At 42.0% G+C, this 19,519-nt stretch overlaps 1 protein-coding gene across 4 annotated transcripts in view; it reads left to right on the top strand.

The window, feature by feature from the left end:
* The window catches only part of GLI3 (GLI family zinc finger 3), a 194,458-nt gene that overhangs the window by 46,770 nt on the left and 128,169 nt on the right, over positions 1 to 19,519 (top strand). For 2 of the 4 annotated variants that reach the window (XM_051612216.1, XM_051612215.1), the window contains exon 2: positions 5,040 to 5,282. In XM_051612216.1, coding sequence (XP_051468176.1) covers positions 5,040 to 5,282 — 243 coding nt within the window. Of the gene's footprint in view, positions 1 to 5,039; positions 5,287 to 9,542; positions 9,546 to 17,102; positions 17,111 to 19,519 lie in introns of all 4 variants that reach the window. The other 2 variants (XM_051612218.1, XM_051612217.1) reach the window with 2 other exon arrangements.

Raw genomic sequence — 19,519 nt, 5'->3', positions numbered from 1 at the left:
CTAGGAGGAAAGGGCTCTGAAATTTGCTCAGTATTCCCAATTCACCATTAGCCTGTTTCTTCCTTTAGCCTCAAGGCATTCTCCGCTTTTTGAAAAGATGTTAAGAAATTCAGTCACAATAGAGAGCCTAGTTTTGAACATGTTTCACTCGGTCCATTGAGGTCTGGTCTTCAGCCTTTGTGTGGGGTGAATTGAGCTGAGCAGCAAGCTGGTTGGGGAGAGGTGAATGAGCAGTCTCTGTGCAGTCACAAATTCTGGCAAAGAAAAGATTACCCTTTCCTTTATTTTACAATATGCATTCCTGTACAATCCTGCTAGTGGCAATATGCAGAGGCGAGCTTGTGCTTAGGTCAATATGGAGCACTTGGTTTATAGCAACTCTTGTTAAGTTTGTCTTGTAATTGAAGCTGCTGTTGACCTTGCTTGGAGACCATTTGTAAAACCGTTTATTTAGCATAAACTGAAATAATAAACCCTCCTTCTCTTAGGCTGATTGTGATAGGGTGACATTAGTTTGATTTAATGATTAGCCGCCTGACCCCTCAGCTAGAGAGAGCTGCTTGAATAGGGAGAGTTCACTAGGAAGCACACAGGAAGAATACTAATGAGCTTGTTAAATTTAGCATGGCACCAACCACTTTTAATTCCTCTAATGGGAGAAGCACTGCCTCTGAGAGTGAGGGAGGGAGATGGGGAGAGGGGGGAAGAAAGAGAGAGGAAAGGAGAGGGAGGAATGCCCATATCCCGGTAGCCAGAGAATTTTGGTCAAGAGAAGAGCTTGGAGGGAGCACCAGCCAGGGTCTCTTGGACTGAGTTGTAAGTACCTTGTCCTCCTCTCTTACCCAGCCAAAGTGCATCGGCAGGTCTCTCGTGAGACAGGAACGCTTGCGGCAAGTTGTGTGCAGAAATATTGTAGAATCATAGAATGGTGTGAGTTGGAAGGGACCTTAACGATCATCTAGTTCCAACCACCCTGAAACTTGATATGTAAGCAGATTTAACTGTGCTGGTGTTGTCTTGTTTAAGCGGGGGGTCTCTCTGAAGTGTGTTGAGACTGATTTTTAGTGTGGTGTATCAATAGATTTCAACTTAGGTTTTTAGTTGCTGACTTTAAGAGGTTTCAAGTTAAAAAGCTTCTACTTTGTCTTGGTCTAAAATTTAAAAAAAGCAAAAACAGTTCAACAGGTACAGAAAGTTTAATGCATTTTTGCATTAGGTTTTGTTTTGTCCTGATTTTTAATTTTCTGGGTAAATTAGCTAAACAAGTAAGTGTGTTTATTCAGGTGTGCTGTCCAGTGTGAGTTTTTTAAAAAAGCTTGCTGATGAAATGAGGTGGTCCTTGGTGTTCAGCCCTTCTAATAGAAAAACTGCTGCTCATTAGAATAGCAGGACTAAATTAGGTATTTCTTGGTCGATGGGAGACCCTTGGATTAATGCAGTCGTCCCAGGCTGGACACTTGTAACGTGTCTCTGGCTACTGGTTTGTTAAGACAGAGTAGGGTATACATGAAGAAAGAGAAGCTTATCCAGATTGCCCTTGGGGCCTGATTACTTTTTTTTTTTCCTTATTCAAGTCTTCTCTCTCACATCTGCAAAAGGTGGGATGAGCTATGCTGCAGTCATTGGGTTCCCAACAGACAGGGAGCAGGTGGAGATAAGGACGGATCAGTCCTTTTAACTTGGGTATTTATCTCTGCAAGACTTTGAAAAATCAGATGTTTCTTCCGGTGCTAAAGCTGGCCACTTCCAAAATGTTAGCAGAGCAGCAGGAACAGTTGCTGCATCTTTGGCTGTAAATGCCTTTGGCAAATGCTGCCAGAGAAGTCGGCTGTTTGCTTACATCTTTGCTACAGAGTCCCACTTGTTGCCATGGCGGGCGCTATCTTTCTGTCAATAATTTGGCCCAGCGCAGCTTGCCTGCACTTTCCCCTTAAAACTTTTCTTGAACGGTTCAGCTGAAACAGAGCAAGACTAGACAGCTTTCACCTTTTGGTGCACTGGAGTGGCTCGCCTGCCGTAGGGAGAGCCGGCAGCTTTGCAGCAAGAAGAGTTTCCCGCTCGGCGCCCGAGGAGCTCCTGCAAAACCAAACCTCTCGCCTCTTCGTGTCATGCAGCGCCGGTGCTGCCAAGTTTCTCATCAGCCGCCTATCAAAAGCAGCTCGGGGGTGTGCAGCGTGAAGCAAATGCTTAGCGGGATGTTTGGATGTTGAATATGCCTAATTATTGCAAAAAATGTCGTCATGTTTACATGGGAAAACAGGAACAAAACCAAAAAACAACGCCAAAAGTACTTCTGCGGGAGTTTTTACATGGCAGACAACTTACAGGAATGTTTGACTTCTAACAGCAAACAGCAGTAATTTCACAGTGAGGAGAGAGAGACAGTTTGATGCAGGAGGAGTAAAACTGCATTTTTGTTGTCTTTACTTCTTTTCTTGAGGAACCGAAAGAAAAAAAATAAAAGGCTCATTAAAACAAAACACATTTTGCTTTTAGTTTCAAAGTTACTGAAAGGAGGTTTTGAATTTCATTCAGCAGTTTGGAAGTCGGCTTGTTCCATAGCCCTCACTTGTACCTTGATTCATGACACATGCAAGTTTTGAAAAGGAAAGAATGAAAGTGGTGCCTGCAGACAGACGTCAGCTCCCTGTTGTATCCCAGGATGGCAGTTTTAACAAATAGTATCTTTATATGGAAAAGTAAAAGGACTGAAATCCTATCTGATCCTCGGATTGATTATATAGCCCCACAAATCACTCCAGCTTGCTTCTTTCCGTACTGTGGTAGCACAGGTTAGCTTGCTCTGCTTAAGGGTCTGTCAGGATTTCAAATACAGTGTAATCCTCTGTTTTTACAAGAGTTTACATCTCATCAGTGAAAGTTCCTTCTTGGTTGAAATTTAACATAAAAGACGCCGACTAGAGAGCAACATGATGGAAAATATGACTTTGGGGTGATTTATTTTTTATTTTTTAGTTATACGAGCAGCTTTCTAGAAACCTCATATAAGTTTTAAAGTTTTAGACTCCTTTTTGCAGTTCTCTAACTAAAGCCAGCTTGGGTGTAAAAAGTTGAAACCCTAAACCCTGCTAATCCAGAGCAGGGACTGGTGCCTGTGCATATTAATAAAATGTAGAAAAGGGCAAAGGGTTTAAACTCTGCACTGTTGTTGTCCATTTCCATTAACTCTTTCTTCTCAGACCCAGTCCTGGAAATACTCTGTATGGCAAATTACTGCTGGCTCCGAAAAGAATTCGGTCCCTGGGAGATGCTGATAAGTCAGCACACCCTGGTTGCTGTTGTATGTGGAGACAGAAAAATAATTAAGCACTCAATAGGTTATGCTGCTGGGTTTTCTTCTTGTTGCTACTTGGGAGTAGAGGGGGCAGGGAGAAGCGTAGTGAGCACTGCACGCAAAGCAAGGGTGTAGCTAGTTTATGCATATAATTGGCCAATATTCAGGTCTAGGTATCTATACGTATGGAGCCTGTTTCCAATCTAATTCACATGGAGGCCAATAGGTTGAGTTATGCTGGTGTCAGGCTTGGTGAAAGTAATCTCCTGGTGAATTGCTTACTGGTGCTTTCGCTGTGTGAAAGGGCAAGGTACAAGGGAAATTTTAGCCCTGACCTCCAGTCTCTTGACAACTGAAGTGCAGTCTTGGCACTGTTGTCCATGATTCTTCCTTACATGTGGGTTGTAGAGTTAAGTGTACCTTAGTTTTATTTCCTAGGGGTGTTTTAATTTCCTTTCTAGTTACCTTTTTTGTGCCTGGGGTTTAATAATACGAATTTCCTCATGCAGTTACAGAACTGCTGAGCAGCTTTTGAAGCTAAGCATATTTGTCACTACTTCTTCAAGACATATTGGTGTATGCCTGCATGTGTAGGGTGGTTGATTGAAAAAGGCTGTACCTGGAGCATGGGTATGGGTCAGGATTACAGCAAGCAATCACGCTTGTTTAGAGAAAAGTCTGCATATTTTAAAGCGGTGTTGCAACTTTAGGAGAGTATTTACAATAGAGGCTTGTGTCGCTAACAGAACCCCTCCACCACATGGAACGTGTGAAGTCCACCAAGGAACGTGCATCTGGCTCTTGAAGAACAGAGCTGCTTGGCGTGGTTTTCAGAGGGTGTATGTGGTCCATGGGGGTTAAAATTCAGGTGGGAACAGAGGATTGGTTCCAAACCTGGTCCTGGGGCTGCCTTGCAAGGGAGGCTGGTGAAGCCACCATCAGGAGGCCCCTTACCCAGCAAAAGTGGTACTACAGGCCTTGAGGTTTACTCCAGACTAGGGCGTGGCTTTGAGCCTTCCAACTTTTTTCATTATTTTTTTTCTTTTCTTTTTCCCCTTGCCACTACAAATTTGTGGGTTTGTGTGTGTGTGCATATGGGGGGAAGAAGGAGGGGGGAGCATGCTCCACCACCCTCCCCATGCGTCCTTGTGGTGACACTGTTGGAGCGGGTGGCCTCACTTGCGCCTGCCTTGTGCTGCTGGTGCGGTATCTTGAGCCATTTTACCCGTGTCGTTGTTGCCCACCTTCTGATTGATTGCGACCTTCCTGCGAGGCTTCAGCCCCTCACACAAGCAAGCCTCCATGGAGTAGATCTGGACTGGGGAGCAGCAGTGGGTGGCTAGGTTTGATTTAGGCCCAGCCAGCATGGTTCATCTTCTCTTAGTGACAGATTGTGGGGTTTTTTTGCCTCCCTGTCAGGCAGCCCAAACTCCCAATATCCTGGTGCCAGAGGCAAGAAAACAGCAAGCCCGTGTCTGTGCTCCCAAGACTGATAGCCCCGCTGGTGGTGATGATCTACCACTCAGCAGCTGCCTGCTGAGAAGGGTCGGGCTCCCCCAGACCATCCCTCGTAGCCACACGGGCACCTTCTGCCACAAACTTACACCGGGAGGAGGAGAACTTTTCTTTACTGTCATTGCTATAAATGGTCTAAAAGTGTGTCTCTCTCTTTCTCCTTCCCTTCTCTCTTTCTTCTCCCTGTTGTGGTTTTTTTTTTTTTTTTTTTTTTTTTTTTACCTTGCAGAGGATGAAAGTCCTGGGCAGACCTATCACAGAGAGAGAAGGAACGCGATCACAATGCAGCCACAGGGTGGGCAAGGCCTCGGCAAGATCAGTGAAGAGCCTTCCACGTCGAGCGAGGAAAGGGCCTCATTAATCAAGAAGGAGATCCAAGGATCTATATCGCACCTTCCTGAACCTTCTGTACCTTATCGTGGGACGCTCTTTACCATGGACCCCCGAAATGGTTACATGGACCCTCATTACCGTGAGTATTGACTGCTGGTTTGTTTGGGGGATGCGAGGCTGGAAGGCTGTCAAAATATAATGCGGTTTTATTTGTCACCTTGCATTGTCCCCAGGGACAACTGCTTGGTCTGGGGAGGAGGGTTGAGGTAATACAATCTCTTCCTGAAGTTAAAAACCAGGGGGCAGTTGCATCGCAGCTTGAAATTACCACAGGCCTCTGCAAAGCAACTTCCACAGGACATCTCATCTGTTGCTAATCCTCCTCAGCCATCCAGGGTTCATTTGCTCCACCTCCTTAATGCATGAAGGAAAAAAGCCTCATTAAAGAAAGCACAGAAAGAAAATGGAACAGGCCTTAAAACCCCTCTTAAAAAATGTTAAAGTACAGTGCTAAGAGGAGGAAGGGCTGTGCCTTGTACAACGAAAATTTGGAGTGGGGGAGGATCAGAAGGTTTGGTGCTGTGTTTCTGAGCTCTTGTTTATTTTGGAGGGTTTTTTAGGGACTTGTGTGTTTGTGTATGTGGGCTAATGGAGTGGTTTTGCAATTTTCTTCCCCTGCTACAGTTCCCTGAAGTTGTAGAGGGGTGAAAAAGGCAAATGGTTTCAACTTCTGAATTCCTGCTCAGGCATTAATAAAAAAGTAAGAAATTAACTGACACTTGAACACAGATGTGGAATGGATTTCTCCACAGGCAAAATATGAGAGAGTTAAGCAATTTTTTTTCATCTGCTTCTAGTTTACAAAAAAGGAAAGAGAAAAAAAAATCATTTAGTTGTGTAGTAATGAAGTACATCTTGAGGTGTCAAGGCTTGTGCCTTTTGATTATAGATTTATCACCCAGTCAGGATACAGATTTGCCATTTAACCTTCCAGTCTCCAGTTCCAGATGATAGGCTTAAGACCCACAAAGACGGGCCAGTCTGCATTGGTTTTTTTCCACATCATTCAGAAATTTTAGTGTTTTAAGGCAAAAGGTCATTAGCCAGACGACTGATTAGTGAGGACAGCTGATTAGTGCATGGTTTTTTGCTAAAGAAAGTGCCAGGGATAAAAGCTAATTTTATCCCTTCATTAGTTGGGCTAGCAGCAAAGGGGAATGTTCACTCATCAGGGTGCAGATCAAAGTATGTTTTGCACAACCTTAAGTCTCACCCATCTCCTTTAAAAAAAAAATAATAAAAAAATCCTGATTGTTAATAAGGATGGAGGTATTACCAGAAAACGAATGTGTTGTCGTATAGTTAGATCAGTATCTAGCAGAAAAGTTTGCAGTTAAGCTTTTGAGCTTTTTTCCATTGTAAGCAGTTGGTTTCTGTACACCCACCTCCCTTTCTTGTAGCACAGCCCTGCTGAAACTCTCTGAGGGAGTTACTCATCTTTCTGCTGAGGAGGATGTGCTGCAGCACACCAGCAGCAGACTTGTCTGCCAGAGCAAACGACTGCTCATGAGCATCAGCGTGTAGAAGTTCTAGCTTGCAGGCTGGAGACACCATTCGTAGCTTAATGGCTTGTTAATGTAACCCCCAAATCTCACTTAAAAAAAAATAATACAAAATCTGACTGAGGAATCGGAAGAGCTTCTCTGGTTGTAGGCAGTACAGCTGGGGAGGGATGAAGTGTGCGACAAAAACAGTCCCTCAAACAGCAAACCTTATGCTGAATTTAGTAGTGATGATTGGCATTTTGACCAGCTGCCAGCTCACCCCTTAAATCTAGTTTAAAGTGTTATTGATACTGCTGAAGATTCAGACTGAAGAAAAATGGCTGGTTGGTCAGAATGAATCTGAGTGGTTTGAATTTAGTTTATTTAGTTTTATTTTATTGAATTTGCCCTTTGATGAGAGTTCTTAAGATTTAATGAAGTTACTATGTCTTTATTGTGTCCAGTAACACTGGCTACTTAGGATATGTGGGCTACTAGAAAAACACTGATGTCTGAAGTTGAGAGAACAGCAGAAGTTATCCAGCATGTAAAAGCAGAGAAACAGGAGATGAAGTAATTCTAAATGAACAACATGATCTTGAAGCAGAAGTCAGAAAATGTCAGATGGGCAGACCTGCTTTACTGCCTCCGTACTGAGTTGTACATTTGTACTCGCTGATTTATAAAATCCTGCAAGCTATTAATGTCATATAAAGAACCATCATGCTTTTATTTACCTTTAATAGATGTGATACAGAAGGACAACTAAAGAGACAACTGTCTAGTTAGATTTACAGGAAAGTAGACAGGCTTATTGAAATTTTCATAGTAGTTGTATCATTTATATATGTAAGATGCTTTAATCAAAGTGGTGACTGTATTCAGGCTGACACTTGAAGTGGTCCATGAGAAGAAGGCTCATTCATGTAAACCCCAGTCCCACTGTAACAACAGGTGAAGAACTAGCAAGGCTGTCATTCCCTTGCTTAGTTTTTTGCCAGTTTTGCTGGGCATATGGATAGAAAATACTGTTTTAATTGAACATAGTACAGTATGTAAGCACTCATAGTAATTTCTTAGTTTCTCTGTGGTTGGGAAATACAGACTTCTCAAAATGCCTAATTTGTGCTTCTATTTATACCCACTTCACATTTAAAAGTGTGGGCGGGCTTCCTGTAACACAGGAAAAGAGAATACTTTTTTTTAAGAAGGACATCTGTATATTTTTACTGCAAGAAAAGAAGGAGTATTTAAGTCAATTGTGCGTGGAATGCATGTTCCCTCCAGGAGCTGCAGTTATTAGGAACAACTCGAATGCTTTGCATTTCTACATGTAAATATGCATGTCTCTGGGTATGGGTGTTGTGGGATTTTTTGTTGTTATAATTTTTTTCCTAATTAAAATGACTGATGTTATAAACGTTGGAAATAATAGTTACCATATACATGGAATAAGTACCTCATTGAGGGGAAGTTTGCTCTCCTGCAGCGAGTGGGTGGAGATACGGTTGTGTTTCAAGTGGATCAGTTTTTCAAACAGCTGGGATGAAACATGCCATGGAGCTGGTGGCCCTTCTGCACTGCAGGGCCTTGTGCTCAGCCCACAGCCCTCTGACCTTCTAAGAGATAAAAGGAAAAGCACACAGGACTGAAGCAGAAATTTTTGTTTTCTGTCTTTTTTTTCTTACGGAGTTCTTAAACACTGTTTAAACTCGGCTCGCAAAGCGTATGGGGGGTTGTTGTTTTTCTCTTAAAACTTTTTTCTTTTTAAAAGCTTTATTGCAGATGACAAGATGCTAGTTTCCTTTAATGTATTACACCTTTATTGAGGAGAGCAGGGTTACTGAGCTTAATCACTGCATTTCTTAAATGGACTTAAAACCTTGTGTTTCTCAAACACTGATTGCAGTGGTATGTGGAGCCCCTTGTTAAAGTAAATTATGCCTCTAGAGGTGGGGCTGAGGCACAGAAGATGGGGATAGCAACTTCCCTTTGTCATTCTCTTCCCCAATTTTAATTCCCACGCAGATTTATGGCAGTGCTAAGACTGCCTGTCTCACAAGTCATTCCTCATGGAAAAAATGAATCATTCCTGATATAAACACTTTGATTTAAAACATACTGCTGATATTCTTCCCTGGGTTTCACAGCTCTGAAAGAATTGTTAGTTCCTAATTAGTAAAGCCTGAAGAATTTTTTTAAGTAAAAAGCAGTGACAGTTCATTTGGCTCTGGTCTAAAAATTCATATATACAGGAATGGCCCTGTCAGAATTCTCCTAATCTCAAAGAGGTTGCACTGAGTATAGCTGAAAGAAGGAACTCCCTCTTTTTCCTTAGTAGGAATTTGCTGGTTTTGAAGCTTCTGTAGCTATCTGGGGAATTGTGAATGGCTTATTGCACATTTCATAGGATTAACCCTCCAGAGGTATTGATTGCCCTCAGTTCCCACTGACTGTGCCTGGACTTGTGCTTTGTAAATATTGGGCCCCTCATAACTTCCCAGTTTAGATTACTCAGCTTTAGTGTCATCTCAAAATCAATTTGCAATGTGAACAAAAGACTGTAGCAAGGAATATACAGTGCTGGTTTGCTAGGTTCAGTTTGTTTACTGCTTTTTAATTTCTGTTGACAAGAATTCTCTTCCTTCATCTCCCCATAGAGAAGGAAAAAGGAGGGGGAAAAAAAATAAAATAAGAATTAGATTATCTTTTTGCAAACACTGTCTTAAAAAGCAATAATTAGAAAACAATGACTTCTCATGGCAATGTGGCTTGAACAATGATGACCAGTGATGTGCAGCATATTGGAAGGTGAGAACAGTCCAGGTCAGCACCAGCAGATGAGCTCGTGGAAGGGGGTCTCCACATTTGCTTTGTAGATGTGGGAGCTGGTGGCCGCCCTTGTCCTCTCACTGGCACAATTTGGGCCTCCAGAGGGGTGACTAAGATTGGGACTTTCGGATAGTCCCAAAGTGGGTACTTTTCTTAGCTCATTTCAGCCTTCCCAGCATCACTGGGGGCCAGAAACCCAGGATAGCTTTTTATAGAGGGTTTCCCACCTGCCTTGTTGGAGAGCAGTAGGAGAGTGTCAGTGAGGAATCCTTGTAGAGATTTAGGGCTGGAGTCTTTAAAGACATTTAGGGGGTCTTCAATTTCAAAGTGAGTTTGGCCTCTTAAATGCCTCTGAAAAATCTGGGTTCAACTTCTTTAGCTCTTTCTGCAGCTTTTTGCAAGGGAGGGGCTTAAGCGTTCTATTAACAAAGCTCTCTGCTGACAGTGATTTATGGGGTGGTTTCCAAATGTTGTCAAAGAGGGGTAATCGAAAAAAGTAAAATCTAAAGCTTTTAATAAACCTCCCAGGGGAAAAAAGCCTCTAGTACAAAAGTGAATGTCTTGATTATTGATGTCAGCTGAGCAACTGAAATGTTGGTCTTTAAGAAAATAAGTATGTTTGCAAAAATGTTTTTTGGGGTAAAAATCAGACATTTAATAGCATCTTTTAATAGCCTCCAACAAAAAAACATTACTGCTCTCAAATTCAAACTCGGGATCAGAGGCAACTTCAGCTTGAAATTTGGGAAGGTGCTGCTGACCTCTAACAGCATCTTGTAAGTCAAAGTCTCTTCTTCAAGATGCCTCCCAAGTCCCCTCGGTCACGTTTGGGAAGTTCTGCAGTTCTACTCACTACAAATACTCCTGCCCTTTTCTCTGGAATCCTTCTGTGGAATAAGCAGCTTCTCTTGAGAACCCTGGAGTTGCTGCCCCTGCATGGTCCTCTCACTTGGAAGTAATAATTGCATGTACAGATTTACAGTTTGAAGTGGCACATAGAGATGTTCCTCCTTCTCCTGGATTTTCTCTCTCCTCAGCATGAGACAGAACTGCCAATGCCTGAAAGGTCTTAAAATGTCATGTGGTTGAGAAGCTGAAAGGTGATCTTTTTAGAGGTTTTTTGCTTTGTTTTGCTTTTAAGTTTAGGTGAATAAATATCTTCAAATATTGACTTTCTTATCTCATCACTACCAGTAGTATTAATTTCAGCTGGAAACTACAGGCAATGATATGGAAAGAGATGAAGATACAGCTATGATCTGAAAGAGGGCAGAATTAGGATATTTATGAGATCACTCATGACCCTATAATTCTGTTGGGCTTCAAAATTTTAAGTGTCCTGAGGATCATGTTTAAATAAAAAAAATTTAAAAAATGCCTCTGTGGTATGTAGGACAATTTATTTGCCAGTCACTACTGAGTATGGAGCCTTCTGAGAAGCAGATGCATTTTTGTAAATCTCATTTTTTTTTTTAGTTTGTCAAGTGCATGTAAGCTGTGGGGTGAGGTGGCTCTTGTTGGTTGTTTTTTTTTAGGGAATGAGGAAGGTAATGACAGAGGACAAATGTAAATCCATTTACCTCTTTCACAGATTTGATTTGGTTTGTCAGTTAAAGCTTTTTTAGTATGTTTGTTATATACTGCTTCCATGGAATTAGACAGAATACATTGCTGAGAGCCATCAAAGACCTCTGGAATAAAAACTCCAAGAAATACTGTAATCCATATCTTTAGCCGCAAGGCAGATAAGCTGTCCCTAAGTGAGGAGAGAATGAAAAACTTATTCAAAGTTGCTGTGTCCCTTGATAGTGGACACTGCTGCCTTTAAGAGCCTTGTGAGAAGATCTGTAGTGGGTTTCAACTGTTGTGTCCCTTCATGGTAACTTCTCTAGCATTAGCAGCTGGAAGTTTTGTGGTGGGTTGGAATTAGAAGCCATAAAAGTCTGAGTTGAAAAGTTTTGATAAGAGTTTTATCTTCCTTCCTAGAGACCTGCTAGCATGCAGGAGATACGGTACTTCCTATTGCTCTTTTCTCTGAAACAAGCAACCAACCCCCCACCCTAAACTCCACAGGCAGACACAACTGTTGAGCTCGTTACTGCCATTCCAACAGGCAAGATCATTAGTATTCTCTTTTCATTAGTTATCAGAATGGTCTTTTTGCTGTTGTTGAGACTGTTTAGTGCGAAGGATTAGCCAAGTATGACAGGTATGTAGAGAACTAGTAGCATTGTTTGCTGAAGATTTTGGAGCATCCCATAATGCCTGAGGTTGCTGTCTGTCAGTTAGCTTTTTATGCATGCTTTGCCCTGTGATCATTTCTTGGCCAAGGGGACATGGTTTGAAAAGCAGCCTCTTTGACTTGGCTGCTTAGAGCTTTAAAAAAAGGTTAGTCAGAACTCGGTATCATGTGGCTTTTAGTGCCAGATATGTTACCTATGTCTGAAAGGAGCTTAGTGGCTGCAAAACCTTGAGCCTTCGTGGCAAAGCATGGAGAGCTTGTGAACCAGCTGCTGGTTCGGTGGTCATGATTTTCACCAAGAACTGAAGCACCTGAGCTGGTGATTACAAGCTGTGTACTTAACCACTGTGCAGTGCTTTACACTGCCAGGGAGTTGGTTCTATTTTGTTGCTGGCCCTGCATCTGGTTAATGCAATAGAGGGGATTCAGTTCCCTAAGCAGAGGTTTCAAGTGCCATTTTCATGCCTGGGAGGTGCTCAGCTGAGCTGTCTGCCACCCTGGAAAGACTGGTCTTTTGATATGTTCTGTGTCATATCTGTTAAATGTGTATGAACATATTGGAGACCTTATGGGTCTAAGATGGCACTATGTGTCTGTGTTTAGGCAGCTGCATCCTCATCAGTGTTGTAACCAGGCGTTTAAATCACTGTGTCCGAATGTAGAAAATAAACAATTAATTCAGTTCTCATCCTTTTCTCTGCTGTCATTGTCCAGCTCTTGTGAAGGAATCTGTGGCAATAATCAGGTTGGAGAGTAGCTAATATCTACAGGGCACTTCTCTTTCATGGTTCTTTTGTATTAATTTTGTTGCGTCCTGGATTCTTGTCCCTGAGATCTAGATGTGCGCTGTCCTTTGTTGCTGCTGCCCTTGGGGCCCAAATCTGTGGGCACTGAAGGAGAGTGTTGTGTCCCAGAGGATGCCTCAGGCTGGGCAGTGGGGGTGATGGCAGTACAGGAGCCCCATGGACCTGCTCTCCCTGCTGCAGGGACTTGTCAAGGGAGGTTTTGAAAGGCAGCATGGTTCCTGTTGACAAGGTGCAGTTTAGAGATTGTTTGATGGAAGTCTCTCAGCACCAGCTTTGGTCTCCTGTTGGAGTCCAGCATCGAGTAGGCCTTTACTTTTAAGACAAAGTAAATGCTTCGGTTGCTGAAGCATTTTCAGGATCACTAGCGGATATAGCTTTATTCCTATTGATTGAGCTCAGTACTTAGGAGGAGAGCCTCTTAACCATAGTCTCTGTTTCCTTTTATTCACACCTAGCAACCCAATTAGCTTCCTCTTAGCCTGGCTCTTGGGTAGTTTACACAGTACTCTCTAACCTCTTATTAAATCACTGCTCAAACTACTTACAGCTGAGGCTCTTGAGCTTGCTCAGTGGGTCACATCTGAGCTTGGAGATCCTGTCAGGGTTGCTTCCCCTTCAGTCAGAGTTCTGCTGGCTACCTTTTTTTTATTTGTGATCATTTAACTTACAGTGGAGGCAGCAACCACTGGTGCAGGGAGCCAGTACTGTACCGAGAAGTATCAACGTATTGTTAGCTGTGTTAAAAGAGTACAGCTGCTGTGTTGCCATGTGGTCATTGACATGTGTGGTGGTGGTGGTGGTCAGTATGCGGCAGCAGGAAAGGCAGTACATGCATGGCACTGTTTGTATGGACAGGATTGTACATCATCTTTGTGTTTCCTTTTAAAAATAAAAGCAATCCCTTACAGAATATTTCATCTTTCAGACTTTGTCTTGCTGTGTTTTTTTGAGTTTAGCACAGATAGCTTCCCAGAGAACAGAATAGTTTTCTAATCTAAATTATGCTTGTTTCCTGCTTCACACATAGCAAGGTAACAGAGAGGTTCCGCCACTGTTCATTCAGTTTTCCTTTTCGCATTTCACTGCTGCCCCCAGCCACCATTTTTCTCAAACTGCTGAACAGTGCTCATCCAAAACCCAATGAATTCAATGAATCAACAGCTGCTGGCTTCAATGAATTTTGTAACAATCTCCAGTTGCCTTTTATTCTGTCCTTTCATTTTACCTGCTCCTCATGCTAGTTGTAATTTAAAATCTTAATTCCCAGGGATCCGTGTTACCATTCTGCAAATTAAGAGATGGACGTTGTTATTGCTTTATCTGCAGCCCCCTGTCGAGGTAGTTTATGGTAACAAGCCAAAAGTAATGGCAGATGACATACTTTCAAATAAATGGCTGATTATAGTAACAGCTGAATGTAACACCATACCAAGTGTTGAAGCAAATAACTAACAAGGTACAATGTGTTGAAATAAATTTCATTCTAGCATGTCATGCTCCTTAGTGTAAAAAGGTACCGCATTTGATTTGTATGTTTTTTCACCAACCTTCATCTTTAGCCTTGCCTTCTGTTAGATGTTGTTGAAATGAAATTGGGTTACTTGGGTGAATAAGGTTTGTTGGATCAAGGCCTATGTTATGTATAAACACTGGTTGCTCACTTTACCGGGATGGACCAGCGTGGTACGGTGATAGGAAGATGTTGGCACCAAAGGCATGTTTCATGCTGGACGATTTGAGTTGGCATTAACACCAGAGATCTACAGTGCTTTTAACAATAAAATTGGTGCCAGACATTGAAAACATGAATTGCTGCTATGGGTGGAATTTGGATGGAATGTAATATGGGTGGAATAGGGGTGGAATCTTTTTCTTTTAAAGGGGAGAAGAGGAGCACTAGTCGTGTACCACTGACTAATCATTGAGCTGCACGGTACTTGGGATGTTTTATTTGCAAAGTCTGATGTATGGCCTGCTCATATATGCCCCTACTTTGCCTGAAACTGGCAGTGAGCATGGCCTGTGCTTTTTTTTCAGTCTTACAGGCTTTCAGTTTTTCTTGATTTGTTGACTTCAGGGCAGAAAACTTAAACACATAAAGCCAGCTGGAAGATACCCCTTATAAACAGCCTGATCTGGCTTTGTCTGCTCCCATGGAACAGAGTTACAAAACCTGAATTAAACCCAAAGTGCTGGCCTGTAAAAGTGTTTCTGGGTTCTTGTGGGGAAATAGCAAGTATCTTCAAAGAAGATAATTATTGTGTACAGATTAACACATCTTACGTTTAGTAATGGCTTCCATTCTCTCCATGTTATAAACCAGAAGGGCAGGTTGAGGACATAGGCTGCTGTTAGTAGTTCCTCCCATAGGTGTTACTTCTGTGTGTATAAGGCTCTGAAAACACAATCTGTATAGAGAAGTGAAAACATACCATGTTTCTGCATCGTGGCCAGCCTTCCCTTTCTGGGATTTTTGGGTAGACAGCTTGTGGGAGTGTTGTCTGTGTTGTGCTGACACCTGAGGCTTGCCTGGGCACGCATGATCCTGCTGGACCGGAGGGGTGTAGGCCAGTTGCTGCTGAGGTGGTGCTTGAAGGCTGGCAAAGTGCAAGGTTGACACGTCTTATCTTAAGGGAGTGGCCTCTGGGCTGCCTTTAAGAAATTATGTAGACATGGATACTTCTTGTTAAGGCTGCACAAGATATTGATTGACACAGCTCTTTGAGAAAGACAATAATCTGAAACAGTGTGCTGTGCTAGCTGTTGAGAAGTGACTGTTTCATTTTATTACGGGGAGGTTGGTCTTAGCCTGACATTGCTCTGTGGTCCTGAAGCACAGTACCCAGTTGTGGGAATTGTAATATGGATGGGCAGATGTAGTCTTCAACTTTAAATTCCTTCTGAGCGCACTTCTACACCAGGTTAATTTGGCAACATGTGACAGTAGGTCTTGGCTCCAGAAAATCCTGTGTAATGCCTTTTTTTTAACGAACATTGAGACCCTATGTATCTGTTCCTTGTTTGCTGCAGTCTGCTTATCTGGGTGTAATGATGGGAGACCAAGTGTGCAGCTCAGCTGTTTGGTGCAGAATCTTGCCATGTACATGGCCAGTTGAATACTCCCAGCTGTGGTTTTCCAGGAAGCTTCAAAAGCAGCCCTTTCCTGCTTCCATCCTGCTGTGCCGTACTTCCATTAGCCCCACCTAACTGCAACAAATGGCACCCTTTTGTATTTCAGTGCAGGCAACTAAGAGGTGCTGCTGGCAGGCAACAACATCCTGTTCAGCCCAGCTGTACTTTACTTTTTGTTCTTCTGGCAGTGCCATGCACTTAAGACAAAAATAACTTAAAAACTGGTCCAGAATTGATTGAGTGCAAGAGTGGGAAACCAGAGGTGGAAACTGTGGCAGCATTCCCTCTCAGCCCAGCCTTCATAGGACCATGGTGACTTGTATATTATGGCTTGTAGCTATCAGAATAAAATCTGATGGCAGCCCCTTGGACCTATCTTGAGCTCTCTGTAACACTGTCTGGTACCTACTGGAATTATGTGTCCTGGAGATGATGGGAATATGCTTGTCAGAGTTGCTATTGATGAACTGAAACTCTTGATGGATTATATAAATGGTAGAGCCTGTGTGCAAGTTCAGTGTACGCTTTATGTCAGTGTATGCATGTGTCTCAGGTAGTAGAGCTACTATTTTACTCAAACTGGCCAACTCGTTTTGTTTTAATCTAGGATGAAATGGGCACTGATACAGTTTGTGAGACACTGGTATTACAGGATATTTGTGTGCAATATGGGATGCATGCATCCAGTACAGTAATGTGGTGTTTTCTCTGAGGCTTGTTGCTTCCTGGTTATTTTCTTGCTTATTTTTCTAATGTGATTTTTCATATACTTCTGTATTATGAACCTTTTTTGTTTTTTAAGCTATCTCTGATATGCAGCTTTCGTATCTTGGCTCCCAGCACTGTTGAACCTCACTGTAAAGTCCCTTCGTGTAAAAGCCATCTAGTTATAACTCTCAAAAATAAGAGGCTTGTCTCCTGAGGACAGCTCCATATTGCGGGTGGAGTATAATCCTTAACATTGTTTTTTTGCTTTCAAATAGCTGGGGACAGTAAGTCAAGGAGTGAGAACTCCCTTTGTTTCATGTAGTGTGCGTTGCAGGGAAAGAATGTAACAGAGCAGAAAATGAAGAAAGACATAAAAGAATCTCAGCTCATGGAGGTCAGATCCATCACAGGCTTAGCGTTGCCTTCAAAGATGCCTGGGACAGGTGGCAGTTCAAGACAATCAGAGGAGAAGCATCCGCTAGCACCGAGATAAGGGATTCTTGCAGAATCCTGCTATCTGGTCCCAGTTTGCTTTGATGTAACTCTGCTAGAGAAGACTTCTGGGAGCAGGCTACTGCTTGCCTCCGTGATAGGCTGCTGCTGTTCAGCCTTTTAAGGTCTCATTACAGTGGTCCTTGAGGATTAATCCTCTTTAAGGTTTACATGGGAATGGTTTTGTCTGAAGGCCCAGCCAGGGACCTTGGTACCACCTGTACAAAGCATTTTTGCATTCTTTCATTCTGTTTTTTTAAGTGGCTCATATTTAACAGTATTTGACAGAAGTAAAACCAAACATCTCGCCTTTTTTTGCTTCCCTCTTTGGCTATTACTGAGTTTTTGTTGAGCACAGCTTGAGCAGTCCTTTGCAGACACTGAACCATTAGCAGTAAATTGTACGCTTCCGGTTAGTCTACTTAGCCTGCTGGTTTTGGCAGTCCTTCTTTTCCTTTTCTTCTCATGTGCCTACCCCCCTTTCTTCTTTTTAAAGGAGGGGAGTGGTGATGTTTGGCTTCAGAATTAGAAATCATCCCATTGCCGGTTTAGCCACTAGTGGCTTTCGCATTCACACCATTCTGCTCAAGGAGGAGGGTTCAGGATATGGCAACATTATAAATTAGTCAGCATTAATTTATTTAAAAGACGCATCTGGATTTATAAGGGTTTCTTTATGAAAAACATTGACCGTTTTCTTCAAGGGGCAAAGCCTGCTCTCAGTAAAATAGCAGCAGGCAGAGTGCAGCAATGATGCATGCAGGAATCCCACCCTGGATCTGGTGATGCAAAGAGAAGGAAGAGCCTTCCAGCTCCTTGATACATTCTGTTATTGGCGCTGTTTCTGTGTAACTCTGTTATTGGAGGTGGGAAAAAAGGCATGCAGTCTTATTGCAAAGGAAGGAGCGTTACTCTGAACTGTTGGGGTTGGGTTTTTTTTTGTTTTGTGTGCTTAGTTTGGTTTTCACTTCAGCATCATTCATTATTTCCTTAATTGAACAGTGTTACAAAGTAATTCTGATACTATAACTTCAAGATGGTGGTTGAGGTAAAAGTAAGACAAAGGTTTGTGTTGGATAATTAAAGGTTTAAGGTGAATATCAGAAAAAAATTTTTTACTGTGAGAGTGACAGAGCACTGGAACAGGCTGCCCAGGGAGGTTGTGGAGTCTCCTTTGCTGGAGAAATTCAAAACCCGCCTGGACGCCTTCCTGTGTGATGTACTCTAGGTGACCCTGCTCTGGCGGGGGGGGTTGGACTAGATGATCTTTCGAGGTCCCTTCCAACCCCTAGGATTCTATGATTCTATGAAAACAGTATCAGTGACCCTAACAGGTAGAAGTAAACTTACTGCTCTGAGACTAATAAATAACTTAAGGGACTCACCTCTATCTCGCAGGAGAAGTCCTTAAGTTTAGCTCTTCTGAACCCGTATTAAGCATCTTGATGGCTCTAATTAAATTTGTTATGAGAGATGGTAGTGATTTATTAAAAAAAAAACATCACATGCATATTTCTACCTAGAAAACTCAGCAGTAGCTGTAAGTTGAATCCTTTTAGGGTAAAATAATTAATTGTGCATTATTGCCTACAGAGTACCTGCTCATTACTTATGTAGTGATTTTACTTTGTAAAGAAAAAGCAAGTAAAAGAGCACCTTCACAAGCCTTCTGGGTTGTTTTTAGAGTGTTCTGTTTGGAAGCTGTGGTATGTTGAAAAGTGCTCATAATGCATGTATAGCAGATTAGTTTTCTTTATATATAAAAGTATTATAGGAAACGCTATAGCTAATGCTGGCTATATAAAACCTGTATGGTGCCATTATTACCATAAATATGCCAGTGACCTTCATACACTCTTACATTTCCAGACTGCAAATAATTTAAGAGTAATGCACAGATTTAATTTTTACTGTATTTGCAAAGATCATTAAATTCTGCCCATACAAATTTTTTCCCTAATAGCTAATTCTGAGAGGGTAGGAGGATGGGAGAAGTGAAAACTAAGGAAAAAAAGATGAACTAAAATAAAGTAATAAAATATGTCATGATGGTGAGGTGCTGTAGATCTCTTCAAAAAGACCTGTCTTCTGAAGAAATACAGGCAAATTCTTGGCAGCCTTACTTTAAACACACAGACACACCTGTTTGATTTATATAAACACAGGCAATCAAGTGCTCCAGCTGTAGTCTTGATGCATATATCGAATATGTATATAAATAGAATAATCTATGCTTACTGTTTCTAAGATAAAAATACTTTGAATAACATGCTAAATTTATGTTTCCTTTAATTTTATGTTAGAGCTAGTTGTAAGCAATTTAGACTTCTATAGAACTATTCTTAAGGTTGCTGTTGCATTTCAGATTCATAACATTCAGGGAACATGAGGGGGTTTTTTTCTGCCTGGTGAGAAATGCATGAAAATTGCCAGTGCTAAGTATTTAATTGAATTTAATGTAAATAAATGTCATGTTTGTGTAATTTCAATATAAGGTGCTGTTGGGAAGCATCCTTTCAAACCAAAAGTAAACGCCACGGTTTAACAAGGCTTCATAGTACAGCAGCACGTGGTTAAAAGTTTGTTTCAGGTGGAAAAATGTGCCCAGCTAAACCAGGGC

This window comes from Apus apus, chromosome 2 (assembly GCF_020740795.1).
Source record: "Apus apus isolate bApuApu2 chromosome 2, bApuApu2.pri.cur, whole genome shotgun sequence".
In the NCBI taxonomy this organism is placed as follows: domain Eukaryota; kingdom Metazoa; phylum Chordata; class Aves; order Apodiformes; family Apodidae; genus Apus; species Apus apus.
Note: the sequence above shows the minus strand (reverse complement) of the source record. Positions and strands in the feature narration are given on the sequence as shown.